Source organism: Egretta garzetta, unplaced genomic scaffold, assembly GCF_000687185.1.
Source record: "Egretta garzetta isolate BGI_Z169 unplaced genomic scaffold, ASM68718v1 scaffold643, whole genome shotgun sequence".
Taxonomy (NCBI): Eukaryota; Metazoa; Chordata; class Aves; order Pelecaniformes; family Ardeidae; genus Egretta; species Egretta garzetta.
The window spans coordinates 11881-25613 of NW_009259119.1; the positions used below are offsets into that span (position 1 = coordinate 11881).

The following is a 13733-nucleotide window of genomic DNA, read 5'->3' on the forward strand; positions in this document are numbered from 1 at the left end:
GGGCGGCCGCGGTTCCCCCCGCGGAAGCGGCCTGCGTGAGCAGAGCCCGGTGTAACGGCCCTTGGCCGGGGCCGGGGCGGTGCCCGAGGGCCAAACCCATCTTTTAGGGTTTTTTGCGGGCCTTTTCCCCCTTAAACCGGGACTTGCCGGGCACCGAGCGGTAACGGAGCTCCCGGGGGAGGAGCTGAAACGAGCCCCGAGTGGCTCAGTCCCAGCTTAAAAGTCTAAACCCGCGCTTGAGGTGGGGTGGGGGGTAAATAACCGTCCCCTGGTTAATGAAAATGCAAATGAGTTGTGCCGGGAGCAAGGCGGAGCGTGTGGGGTTAAAAGGAACCGGGTGCCTGTGGTGGTGAGGAGCCCTGCAGGGTTTGCCAGGGCTCTGGATGGGGTTGCCATCCGCCCACGGCAGCACCCACGGCCCTGATCAGCCCCCCACAGCAGGATCCACAACCCTAATGAGCCCCCCATGGCGGCACCCACAGCCCTGATCAGCCCCCCCCAGTAGGACCCAGAACCCCAATGAGCCCCCTATGGCGGCACCGACAGCCCCGATCAGCCCCCCACAGCAGGATCCACAACCCTAATGAGCCCCCCATGGCGGCACCCACAGCCCTGATCAGCCCCCCCCAGTAGGACCCAGAACCCCAATGAGCCCCCTATGGCGGCACCGACAGCCCCGATCAGCCCCCCACAGCAGGATCCACAACCCTAATGAGCCCCCCATGGCGGCACCCACAGCCCTGATCAGCCCCCCCCAGTAGGACCCAGAACCCCAATGAGCCCCCTATGGCGGCACCGACAGCCCCGATCAGCCCCCCACAGCAGGATCCACAACCCTAATGAGCCCCCCATGGCGGCACCCACAGCCCTGATCAGCCCCCCCCAGTAGGACCCAGAACCCCAATGAGCCCCCTATGGCGGCACCGACAGCCCCGATCAGCCCCCCACAGCAGGATCCACAACCCTAATGAGCCCCCCATGGCGGCACCCACAGCCCTGATCAGCCCCCCCCAGTAGGACCCAGAACCCCAATGAGCCCCCTATGGCGGCACCGACAGCCCCGATCAGCCCCCCACAGCAGGATCCACAACCCTAATGAGCCCCCCATGGCGGCACCCACAGCCCTGATCAGCCCCCCCCAGTAGGACCCAGAACCCCAATGAGCCCCCTATGGCGGCACCGACAGCCCCGATCAGCCCCCCACAGCAGGATCCACAACCCTAATGAGCCCCCCATGGCGGCACCCACAGCCCTGATCAGCCCCCCCCAGTAGGACCCAGAACCCCAATGAGCCCCCTATGGCGGCACCGACAGCCCCGATCAGCCCCCCACAGCAGGATCCACAACCCTAATGAGCCCCCCATGGCGGCACCCACAGCCCTGATCAGCCCCCCCCAGTAGGACCCAGAACCCCAATGAGCCCCCTATGGCGGCACCGACAGCCCCGATCAGCCCCCCACAGCAGGATCCACAACCCTAATGAGCCCCCCATGGCGGCACCCACAGCCCTGATCAGCCCCCCCCAGTAGGACCCAGAACCCCAATGAGCCCCCTATGGCGGCACCGACAGCCCCGATCAGCCCCCCACAGCAGGACCCACAACCCCAACGAGCCCCCCAGAGCCCCAGTGAACCCCTCACGGTGGGATCCATGGCTCCGATCAACCCCCCCATGACAGGACCCATGGCCCTGATCAGCTCCCCATGGCCCTCAGCAGGACCCACATCAGCTCCTCCCTGGCCCCCATCAACCCTTCTTCTTTTATTTTTTTTTTTCCCTTCATAGAACTCCAACCTCGTCCTTCAAGCCGACCGTTCACTGATTGACCGGACTCGGCGGGATGAGCCGACAGGGGAAGTCCTCTCCTTGGTGGGCAAACTGGAGGGGACCCGCATGGGGGACAAGGCCCAGAGAACCAAACCCCAGATGCAGGAGGAGAGACGAGCAAAGTGAGTGCGAGCTCAGGGTCCTGCCTGAGAACTGCATTTGTATGAAAACCACTCTGGTGATGTGTTTTCCATTCCTGTCTTTGAATAATGCAGCCTTGATTTGTTTTAGTGGTATCGACGGGGTAGAATTCAGTGGCGTTGGGAATATTTTGTGGTAGGAAATGTTTTGGTGGCGTGAACACAGTAAAAAAAAGCCAACTTGGAAGATACAGGGGCATTATTTGCTTCATTTGGAGTTACTTGCTCTGTGTCGAGAAACTAAAATTGAAGTGAAAAATTAACAAATCATTATTTCTGTCCTTTATTTCTCAAATAAAAGCCACACTCAAAATAGCAGGAGCAGGGCTCTGCGGCAGGGTTGACCCAGGCAGGTTTCTTGATTGCATTGAGAAACTAAATTTGAAGTGAAAAATTAAAAAAATAGTTATTTCTCTCCTTTATTTCTCAAATAAAATTGAATAACCGCACTTGAAATAGGGGGAGCAGGGCTCTGCTGTGGGGCTGACTCAGGTGCTCTCCTCCCTGCCCCACTTTCCAGGAGAAGGAAGCGTGATGAGGACAGGCACGACATCAACAAGATGAAGGGTTACACCCTGCTCTCCGAGGGCATCGATGAGATGGTGGGCATCATCTACAAACCCAAAACCAAGGAGACCCGTGAGACCTACGAGGTGTTGCTGAGCTTCATTCAGGCGGCTCTTGGGGACCAGGTGAGGATGGGGACGCCTTGGGACGGGTGTCCCTGCTCCGGCAGAGGGTTCAAAGCCTGTAAGATCCAGCCCTTGGATGTTTTAATCCTTCTCCATAATCCCGCTTAGCTCTGTCAGTGCTGGTTTTTGGGTTTGGGGACGTTGCGATGGTGCCTTCGTTGCGGGGGTTGCCTTTCAGCGCTTATATGAGGGTCCAGAAATAGGAGGGACCAACCCATACCCTTCACGTAGCAAATTTCTTCTCTGTCCTACGCGTTATTCCTTCTGCAGCCGCGTGACATCCTCTGCGGAGCTGCCGACGAGGTCCTGGCGGTACTGAAGAACGAGAAGCTGCGTGATAAGGAGAGGCGGAAGGAGATCGATCTGCTGCTGGGACAGACCGATGATACCCGCTACCACGTGCTGGTGAACCTGGGGAAGAAGATCACGGATTATGGCGGAGACAAGGAAATCCAGAACATGGGTATGGGAAAGCGTTGTCGTGGGCTGCGGCTTCGGGGCTGGGGCTGGCAGAAAGTCAGGTTACGGTGCCAAATTCAGCCTTCCTCCGGGTAGTGTTTACCCACACAGAAGCCAGAAAAACATTTGAACAATTTTCAAGCCCCAAAACAGTGTTCTTTTCATCTTTTGGATGCACAGAGGTGTGGGCGGGTGCACGGATCCGTGAACCTTGCATGTGATGCCCAGATTTGCCGATGACTTAACTCCACTCTCCCTTGCAGATGACAACATTGATGAGACGTACGGGGTGAATGTGCAGTTCGAGTCTGATGAGGAGGTACGAGATGAGAGGCTGCAGGGTGGCAGCGGAGTCTCTGCCCTGTCCCCTCGCTCCGAGCCCCTCCCCAGGGACTGCATTTGTCCCGTTTTACTCATTGGGAAGCATCGTCTCGGGCTGGGATGTCTCTGCCAGGAAGGAGAAGCCAGACTATTTTAGATGCAGCTTCCTGTCTTGGGGAGGATTTGTTGATTATCCGGCTAATCCAAGGCTTATCGTGAGTCAGCATGATGGAAAACAGATGGTGATATTTAGATCTTGTGGGGAAATTTGACAGATTGGGAGGAAGAGAGACATTCAAGTGCGCTGGCTGGATGTGTTTCGTAGAAATGCTCCCTGGGAGCTTTTTGGAAGGGGCTGAGGGAATGAGAAGAGAGACAAACATGAAATTGTTGGAGGAGCTGCTGGCAAAATCTCTCTGTAGAGAGCAGAAATAATCTTATCATGTGGTCCTTTACCTGAACAACAGCATTAAGTTCCTGTTAACAGCACAAGCCAGGCTGTTTCCCCTCGGCAATGAGTTGCCAGATTATTCATTTCTGTCGAGGAAAAGCTGCTCTTTGATGTTTGCAAAAGCCGCTTACTGGAACTCCTCTTTCAACAGGAAGGCGATGAGGACATTTACGGCGAAGTGCGTGACGAGGCGTCCGATGATGACATGGAGGGAGATGAAGCCGTTGTCCGTTGCACCCTCTCGGCCAACGTGAGTTGCTGAGAAACACGTGAAATGTAGTTTTGGGGATCATCTGGAGGAGGGTTGGGGAACCTGTTGGTCTATGGATGGAGTTAAGGTCATTTGCGGGGAGGAGCCTCGAAGTTGTTGTTGGATGAAGGCCAAAATGAACGTTAATAAAATTAACAGCTCTGGCAGCTGCGCAGTTGCATCTGCTGGGGTAGCGAGAGGCCCCAGATGCTCACTCCCAAGCCCAAAGGTCACGTGCCTGCTTTCCTCTCAGAGGAAGATCATGTTTTTGTGGGGGTTTTTTTAAGCTTGTGGCATCGGGTGAGCTGATGAGTTCAAAGAAGAAGGATCTGCATCCTCGAGACATCGACGCCTTTTGGCTCCAGCGGCAGCTGAGCCGTTTCTACGATGATGCCATTGTTTCCCAGAAGAAGGCGGATGAAGTGCTGGAGATCTTGAAGGTCAGTGGCCACCTGAGCTGCAGGATTGCAGCCGCCTTGGAATACCTCTCTGTCTGGAAGAGAGGAATTTGCCCCAACAACTCGTTACCTATGTTTCTTCAAATTAAATGCAATTGTGGATGTGCCATGTTTGCCACCAAGATAGATAAATGCTGGATTGGGTTGGGCATAGCCTTAATTCACAGAAACCTGGAACACTGGCAGGGGTTGCCCAGAGAGGGGGTGGAGGCCCCATCCCTGGGAACATTCCAGGCCAGGTTGGACGGGGCTGTGAGCAACCTGATGTGGTTCAAGGTGTCCCTGCTCCTGCAGGGGGGGTGGGCTGGGTGACCTCTGGGGGTCCCTTCCAACCCAAACCATTCTATGATTCTATGAAATCTTCTAAGGGGAAGATGATTGGGGTTTTTGTCTGTGTTTGCTGGGAGATCATCCTAAGTTGGGTCTGTTCCCCTGCTAATTTTGGTGCTGAGGTTCGTGTGCGCTGGACGTAGTGAAGAAGGGGAATCAGAGCGGGTGGGGTTTTTATTTGCAGTCTGAATCGGGTACTTAAGTCTTGCGTGTAGCTGCTGTTGAGCTCCGCTCGAGTTCAGTTCTGTGTGAAGTGAGGGGTTCTCGTTCTGTGGGTTGAAGAGGTAACCACTTGTTCCTCATTTCTTCTCTTCCCAGACCGCAAGCGATGACCGGGAATGTGAGAACCAGCTTGTTCTGCTCCTGGGCTTTAACACCTTTGACTTCATTAAAGTCTTGCGCCAGCACCGGATGATGAGTGAGTGCTGTTCCCTTTAACTGTCCCACCTCGTTCTTTCCCTGCTGTTCTGATTCTAGTGCAACCCGAGGCTTCTTAACTGCCATCGGTCTTGCTTTGTGAAGCTTGGGGCCTTGTTATATGCTCCCTGCTTTTGGTTCAACACTTAACCCCCGCTGCCATCCCTTGATTTTTTTTCTCACCAGTCCTGTACTGCACTTTGCTGGCCAGTGCACAAAGTGAAGCTGAAAAAGAAAGGATAATGGGGAAGATGGAAGCGGATCCTGAGCTGTCGAAGTTCTTGTATCAGCTGCACGAGACGGAGAAGGAGGATCTCATCCGGGTAAGGGTAGAGGGAACCTCAGGCAGGACGAGAGGAGGAATTGTGGGATTCTTGCTGCCGTCTGCGGTCATCCTTGGGCTGCGTGTTTGGTGTGCTGTTCATGAGAGAGGAGCTTGCTGACTCAGCTGAGATCTTGAAACCATAGGAAACGTTGCTTAGGTGATGGCTGAGACTCAGCTGAGAGGGCGATATATTTACCACTTCTTATTTTTGAGTCATTCATACGTCTGCTTTTTCAGGAAAATGTCAATATCTGCAAGTTTCACATTTTTACGCTGCTGTGAACTGTCTTGTAACAGCACCGTTTTACCTCTGGGCCTCATGGCTGCGAGGCTCACCGCAATAAAACACCCTGGTCACCTCTGATGAGCTCCTAATTACCTGGCGTTGTAATGTGATGCTCAACAGGTTTATTGCCATGCAGGATTAGCTCTGCTTGCCCTATGGGTGATAGCAGTTCTAGGACTGATTTGGGTGTTGGTTTTATGGGGGATTAATACCATATTCCTGCTTTGTTACTACAAAAACCCCTGATTATGTTGACATGAGGGGCCAGTTTGGTGTCTCTGTGTTTGAGGAGCGCTGCTGGCGTGCAGCAGGCCAGGCTTTGGCTGGGGCACTGCAGGTTTGTGTGTCTTCGCTCCCTGCTTCCTTTCATCTGCTCTTCTGGAAGGCGAGTTAATGTCCTCGGCCTTGGGGGCATTAGTTTCTACTGCCAAAAATTATTGGCCCTGGTTACATGAATGCCTGTGCTTGAAAGAAAAAGCAGCTCATGGCACTCTGGTTGTGCAGACTTGTGGGGTGCAAAGCTGTGTGTGACAGGAGAGCCTGGCAGTCCACGGTGGATGCTTGGCAGCTCTTCCCCAGGGCTGAACTCTCATCTCTTCACACAGGAGGAACGTTCTCGCCGGGAGCGTGTTCGTCAATCCCGGATGGATACTGACTTGGAGACCATGGATCTAGACCAAGGAGGAGAGGTAAAACGCTTTGAAGTCATCTGCTCCTAGCCCTTCTGACGAGCATCCTCAGTAAATGAGTACTCGAAGTGGCCTGGGCAGGAAGATACTAAGATACTAAGGGTTTCCCTGATGTGCTAAAGAGACTTTTCCCACTTGGATGCAGTTGCTTTTCTGTTGGTCCCAGGGTGCAAATGGCAGGAGACAGTTGTTCTCTAATCCTTGCCCCTTTCCCGTTGCTGTTTCCAGGCGCTGGCTCCCCGGCAGGTGTTGGATTTGGAGGATCTGGTGTTTGCCCAAGGTAGTCACTTCATGGCCAACAAGCGATGCCAGCTCCCCGACGGCTCCTTCCGCAGGCAGCGCAAGGGCTACGAGGAGGTGCATGTGCCTGCCCTGAAGCCAAAGCCTTTTGGCTCCGAAGAGGTAGGTGACCTGCTTTGTTCCCCCTCGTTTAGCACGAGGCGTGTTGAGTGACCAGATGACTGATGTCATCTATCTGGACTTCCATAAGGCCTTTGTCACGGTCCCCCACAACATCCTTCTCTCTAAATTGGAGAGAGATGGATTTGATGGATGGACTGTTCGGTGGATGAGGAACTGGCTGGATGGTCGCATCCAGAGGGTGGCGGTCAATGGCTCAATGTCTGGATGGAGATTAGTGAAGAGTGGTGTCCCTCAGGGGTCCATACTGGGACCAGTACTGTTTAATATCTTCATCAATGACATAGACAGTGGGATTGAGTGCACCCTCAGCACATTTGGAGATGATGTCAAGCTGAGTGGTGTGGTTGACACGCAGAGGGACCTGGATAAGCTGGAGAAGTGGGCCCGTGTGAACCTTGTGAGGTTCAACAAGGCCAAGTGCAAGGTCCTGCACCCGGCTGGGGGATGAAGGGATGGAGAGCAGCTGCTGAGAAGGACCTGGGGATACTGGGGGATGAAAAGCTGGCCGTGAGCCAGGCGTGTGTGCTGGCAGCCTGGAAAGCCAACGTCTCCTGGGCTACACCCCCTGCAGCGTGGCCAGCAGGCGAGGGAGGGGGTCCTGCCTGTCTGCTCTGGTGAGAGCCCCCCCGGAGCCCTGCATCCAGCTTGGGGGTCCTCAGCACAGGACAGACATGGACCTGCTGGAGCAGAGGAGGCCACAGAAGTGATCCCAGGGCTGGAGCCCCTCTGCTATGGAGAGAGGCTGAGAGAGTCAGGGTTGTTCAGCCTGGAGAAGGGAAGACTGCGGGGAGACCTGAATGCAGCCTTTCAGTGCTTAAAGGGGGCTTGTAAGAAAGATGGGGACAGACTTTTAGCAGGGTCTGTAGCAACAGGACAAGGGGTGATGGTTTTAAACTGAAAGAGGGGAGATTTTTTTAGACTTTCTTAGATTTTTTTAAGGAAGACATTTTTTACACTGAGGGTGGTGAAGCACTGGCCTGGGTTGCCCAGAGAGGTGGAAATGTTCAAGGTCAGGCTGGACTGGGCTCTGAGCGACCCAATCTGGTTGAAGATGGCCATGCTTGTGGCAGGGGGTTGGACTGGATGGCCTTTAAAGGTCCCTTCCAACCCAAACCATTCTGTGACTCTACGAGTTGTTGCACATATCGTGACAGATACTTCCTGGGACTCAGCAGGCTTTGATGGGGCTGTGATGCCCTCTCAGATTTCTTGAGGAACTGTCACTTTAAGCGAAGAGATTTCAGGTGGCTGAAGAGAGTTCCCGATTTCTGGTTTCTCACTTCTGGAGTGTGTGTCCTGTGCGGGTGGTTTCTGTCTTGGGCCTCCCTTGCCCCTGCTTTGCTGAGCCCTCGGCTCTGCTTTTGCTCCCTCCTTGCTGTGAGGTGCAGTGTGGGCTGGAGACCTGGCTGATTCATGGCGTGCCTTGTGATAAATTGCCTGCAGCAGAAACGTCCTCTGATCTGTCCCATCAGGAGAACGCGGTGGGGATTCGCTTTTCTGATGGTGTAGCCAACTATAACTTGTACTCATTAGAGTGTGCGGGCCAGCTAATGAACCTCGTTTGATCTCTTCCTAACCTGCTCCACGATCCCTGGGCACGGGGCTTCTCTTCTGGCCGTCTGGAGACAACGTGACCCTGCTGCTCCCCAGGGTGTCTCTGAGGTCTCCCATATGCCCTGCAGGTACGGAAACCAAGGCACTGAGCTCGATGTTTTCCCTTTTCAGCAATTGGTTTCTGTGGAAAAGTTGCCCAAATACGCCCAGGCTGGATTCGAGGGGTTTAAAACACTGAACCGTATTCAGAGCAAACTCTACCGCGCTGCGCTGGAGTCAGATGAGAATTTGCTGCTGTGTGCTCCCACGGTAAGGATCCTGATATTTGGGTGGTGGGGAATACAGAAGGATGATGTCTTTGAGCAGAAAAGGTTGGCTGCTCCAGGCGAACCTTTACCCTGTAGAGGACATGAATTTGATGGGACCGGTTCTGCTTGTGTTTTAGGGCGCTGGGAAGACGAACGTGGCGCTCATGTGCATGTTGCGAGAAATAGGGAAACACATTAATATCGATGGCACCATCAACGTGGACGACTTCAAGATTATCTACATCGCGCCCATGAGGTCCTTGGTGCAGGAGATGGTGGGCAGCTTTGGGAAGGTAAGGAGAGGTTTGGTCCTGCTCCTGCTTGAACTGCAGGCTGGGGAAGATGAGCTTTATTGCGGTGGCTTCCTTAGGTTATGCTTACGGAAGGGTATAAGCTCTGGCAGAAGCTTGTTGGGAGAGGATGAGTTTGGGTTGCACCTTTAATCTCTGTTCGTGCAGTCTGCTCTCACTGGGTTCTGAGTGTGTGTTGAGACCAGCTTTGGATGTCAGCCTGGGCTAGGAAATGCACCTATTTCTTCCAGCGCTGTAGTGGGACGAGCATGAAACTGCGGAGCGTCTCGGGGCTCCTCTGCTCTAACACAGCCCTGGGGAACGTGCGTTTATCCGGCTTAACCGCCCTGTGGGCTTCCTCCTAGCGCCTGGCGACTTACGGCATCAACGTGGCTGAGCTGACGGGGGATCACCAGCTGTGCAAGGAGGAAATCAGCGCTACCCAGATCATCGTCTGCACCCCGGAGAAGTGGGACATCATCACCCGCAAGGGAGGAGAACGCACCTATACCCAGCTGGTGCGGTTGGTCATCCTGGTGAGCTGCGCTGGCGCCTGCAACGCCCTGGTGTGGAGGAGGGGGACGATGATGGGCGCTGGGTCTTTTGGCATTGTGGTTCCTGAAGGTGCCCTAGCAGTTGAAGATGTCTCCGGTGCTTGGTTGTGGGAAGACTCAGGCTTTGAGCTGTGGGATGAGCGTGCCTTGGGCCACGCAAGCGGGTCTGCTAAGAAACTGAGAGAAAAATGGGTAAATAGGGCCTGTTTGGAGCGGGGATAACTCTGCTCCTGCTTCCTCTCTTTAGGATGAGATACACCTACTGCACGATGACCGAGGACCTGTTCTGGAGTCTTTGGTAGCCAGAGCCATCCGCAACATCGAGATGACTCAGGAGGACGTGAGGCTCGTTGGCTTGAGTGCCACCCTGCCCAACTACGAGGATGTGGCTACATTCCTGAGAGTGGACCCAGCCAAAGGCTTGTTCTATTTTGATAACAGGTACCGTGGAAAGCCGGGAGAGATCTTTGCAATGGGATGGTGGGTAGCTTTGGAGAGCTGGGCAAGACCTGCCTGCTGTGGAGACTGTTGACCCTTCATCTATCAGATGGTGCCAGGGTCTCGCCAGGCCTTCAACCTGTGTTTATTTGCTCTTACATGTGCCAGTAAATGCACATTCAGGAGTAAAAACAGTTAAATGCAGCCTCAAAATGGGTGCCAGGGTTCCTGCGTTGTCGTACTTGCAAGAAGGTGCTTTAGAGAAGGTGGATAAACTCTGGTGTACCCGTGTGCTGCAGAAGCTGTTGGAAGGAAGCCTAAAATAGGATGGTGGTAGTTCCTGAAACACCATTTTTGCTCCCCAAGTGTCTGTGTAGCAAATGGATCCCAGGAACTAGGAATACCTGTTAACTGCCTGTGTTACCTAACTGGAGCCATCAAATCTCCGAGTGAACTGAGGCACAAAGGAAGCGTATTGAACTTGGTAGCACAGAATGCAGGATGCCTTTTCGCTAGACCTTTGTATCAGGGTTTCTCCATTCTTCTGCTCTTTTATGGACTTGACTTTTTTCCTTACAGCTTCAGACCGGTGCCCCTAGAGCAGACCTATGTGGGTATAACAGAGAAGAAAGCAATCAAACGCTTCCAGATAATGAATGAGATTGTTTATGAGAAGATTATGGAGCATGCCGGAAAGAACCAGGTTTGATATTTTATTTTATTGCTCCTGACGCACTTAATCCTGGTTCTTGCCTGTTGCTGGTGAGACTCCTTCGAGTTGCTGTCGCTGCAGAAAAGCGGCAGTGGAGAAGAGGGTCGGTTTGGGTGGTCGATGGCAGCTGAGACGGGAAGGAGCACAGGTTTTCTCTCTGTGCCAGCGGACGTATGACCTTTCCTGTTAGGATGAGGGAGTTTTTTTGATGCTGCCCTATCGGATCAGGAGCTCTGTGCCTGGTTCACAGGGCGTCTGGACTAATTCTCAATCTCTTCCCACCCTGAACACTGGGAGTGGGTTGGGTCAAAGTGTCTTTGCCAGCTGCAGCTGTAGCAATTCCTCTCTCAGCGATGGTGCCGTGTGCTTGTTTAACAGGTGCTGGTGTTCGTTCACTCCAGGAAGGAGACCGGGAAGACAGCCCGGGCCATCAGGGACATGTGCCTGGAGAAAGATACCCTGGGCCTCTTCTTGCGGGAGGGCTCAGCCTCCACCGAGGTCCTGAGGACCGAAGCCGAGCAGTGCAAGGTAACTGCCCGTCTGGGGCTGTTCTGACACAGCTATAGCAGGAGCACAGCTTGTGTTGCTTCTTCTCTCCCCGGTATTGCTCAGCTCGGGCAGGAAACCCAGAGGTGGGTTCTGTGTTTCTGCTGCAGAACCTGGAGCTGAAGGACCTGCTTCCTTACGGCTTCGCCATTCACCATGCCGGGATGACTCGAGTGGACCGGACGCTGGTAGAGGATCTCTTTGCTGACAAGCACATTCAGGTGAGCCTCACTTCCTAGGAGGAATTACTGTGTTCGGGGTAGGTACTTCACAAGAAACTCTTGAGCCATGTTTTCCAATAGCCCTTTGCGCAAACTCAAGAGGGTCAAGCATAGCCACCCCCCATCCCACTCTACTGGAGCTGGTGCCTGATGAAGGTAGCCTTTGATTTTCATGTAAAGAATAGAAACTAAAAGCTCATGACTGGGAGCGGAGAGGAAACTTCCCCCCTAGGCCTAGCTGAGTGTTTAAAGCTAGAGGTCTGTCCCAGAAGCAGGCTGCCTCCTCCACAGTTGCCACTTTGGCCAGACCCCATCCAAGCAATTCCCTGGCTGCGTTATAAATGGAAGGCAAAGGATTTTCTCAGGGTGATGCAGTTGGGCTGGGAAATTTGGGCAAAGATCTTGCTGTTTATCTGACCTTCCTCTGCCGAGCGTCAAGACAGTCACCGTTCTCAGACTTTGTCCCTTTCATGCCTGTCTCTAATGTCAGGAGCAGCGTTTTAGATCCCCTTTTTTTCCCTAGGAAAAGGCTTCTACCTGGTTTTGATGACTGTTTTGCTCCTGCAGGTGCTGGTCTCCACAGCCACGCTGGCCTGGGGTGTGAACCTGCCTGCTCACACTGTCATCATCAAGGGGACGCAGGTGTACAGCCCCGAGAAGGGGCGCTGGACCGAGCTGGGTGCTCTGGACATCCTGCAGGTGAAGTTCTGGTAACAAAGGTGCTGTCAGCACCCGGGGCAGGATCTTCCCTTTCCCACTGAGGCACATTTGAGGTCTGCTCTTGTACTTTCTTAGTGCAGTCACTCCCTGTTCTCTACTGTCAGATAATCTCAGCTGTTCTGGGGAACAGCCCTGCTGTGAGGGCAGAGGAAAAACAGACCAGTAGGAGACTGGACAAATGATTCCTCTCCCAGTATCGTGCCCAGACACATCTGAGAGACTTCTCTGTGTCTCCTGCCAGCTAGAAGTAAGAGCAGACTGAGCAGTCTGGCAGTAAGGCCCCAGGACATGGCAGCAAGGAGAAACTGCCAAGCTAAAAGCTTTTCTGTTTTGCTGACCTCGCTTTTTTGTTTCTTAGATGCTGGGGCGTGCCGGGAGGCCTCAGTACGATACCAAAGGAGAGGGGATCCTCATCACATCCCACGGCGAGCTGCAGTATTACCTGTCCCTGCTCAACCAGCAGCTCCCCATTGAAAGTCAGATGGTGTCGAAGCTCCCAGACATGCTGAACGCAGAGACTGTGCTCGGCAATGTCCAGAACGCAAAGGCGAGTGCGAATCTTTGCTTTCCCCACCTGTGTGTGCCCTTTGTTGCACCCAGAGAGCCAGTGGGAATTACAGGGGCCAAAGGATGATCCGTGTTGGGGAAAGATGTTGTCATAGTATGGGAGCAAAGAAATTTCCAACCTTTGGGGAGCAAATTTTTAAGAGATCTGGAAGGGCAGCCGTGAGAACTGGCAGCCAGTAAGGCTGGCTGGGGGGGCAGGGAGCTGGGTGGTGTGTCAGGCAAGTGGGTAGATGCTTCTGTAATTCAGAGCACGCAGAGTTCTGCACGTGAGAAAGGACACTGGGGAAGAAGTCTGCATGTGGAAGGTGGGGGTTTTTTAATTTTTTAATTCCTTAATCTTTTTCTGGTACTGGAGAAGAGTTCTGTATGGCGCTGCTGGGCTTCCAAGCTCTGGTTGAATGTTGATGCAGCAGGATCCTCAAGTGGGTAGATGCTTCTGTAATTCAGAGCACGCAGAGTTCTGCACGTGAGAAAGGACACTGGGGAAGAAGTCTGCATGTGGAAGGTGGGGGTTTTTTAATTTTTTAATTCCTTAATCTTTTTCTGGTACTGGAGAAGAGTTCTGTATGGCGCTGCTGGGCTTCCAAGCTCTGGTTGAATGTTGATGCAGCAGGATCCTGCCCCTTTGCTCTGCTCTGGGGAGACCTCCCCTGGAGCCCTGTGTCCAGCTCGGGAGCCCTCGGCACAAGGAGGACATGGAGCTGTTGGAGCGGGGCCAGGGGAGGGCTACTAAAATGCTCTGAGGGCTGGAGCCC

The 13733-nt window shown here is 53.7% G+C and overlaps 1 protein-coding gene across 1 annotated transcript in view; it reads left to right on the plus strand.

Annotated features, from left to right (window-relative positions):
• SNRNP200 (small nuclear ribonucleoprotein U5 subunit 200) overlaps positions 1-13733 on the plus strand; it is a 26412-nt gene that overhangs the window by 2593 nt on the left and 10086 nt on the right. The window contains 19 exon segments of the mRNA XM_035891126.1: positions 1786-1949; positions 2488-2659; positions 2930-3122; positions 3382-3437; positions 4042-4140; positions 4428-4580; positions 5247-5346; positions 5532-5668; positions 6562-6645; positions 6874-7047; positions 8794-8931; positions 9068-9223; positions 9586-9756; positions 10022-10215; positions 10792-10915; positions 11303-11452; positions 11581-11691; positions 12259-12390; positions 12770-12958. Coding sequence (XP_035747019.1) covers positions 1786-1949; positions 2488-2659; positions 2930-3122; positions 3382-3437; positions 4042-4140; positions 4428-4580; positions 5247-5346; positions 5532-5668; positions 6562-6645; positions 6874-7047; positions 8794-8931; positions 9068-9223; positions 9586-9756; positions 10022-10215; positions 10792-10915; positions 11303-11452; positions 11581-11691; positions 12259-12390; positions 12770-12958 — 2697 coding nt within the window.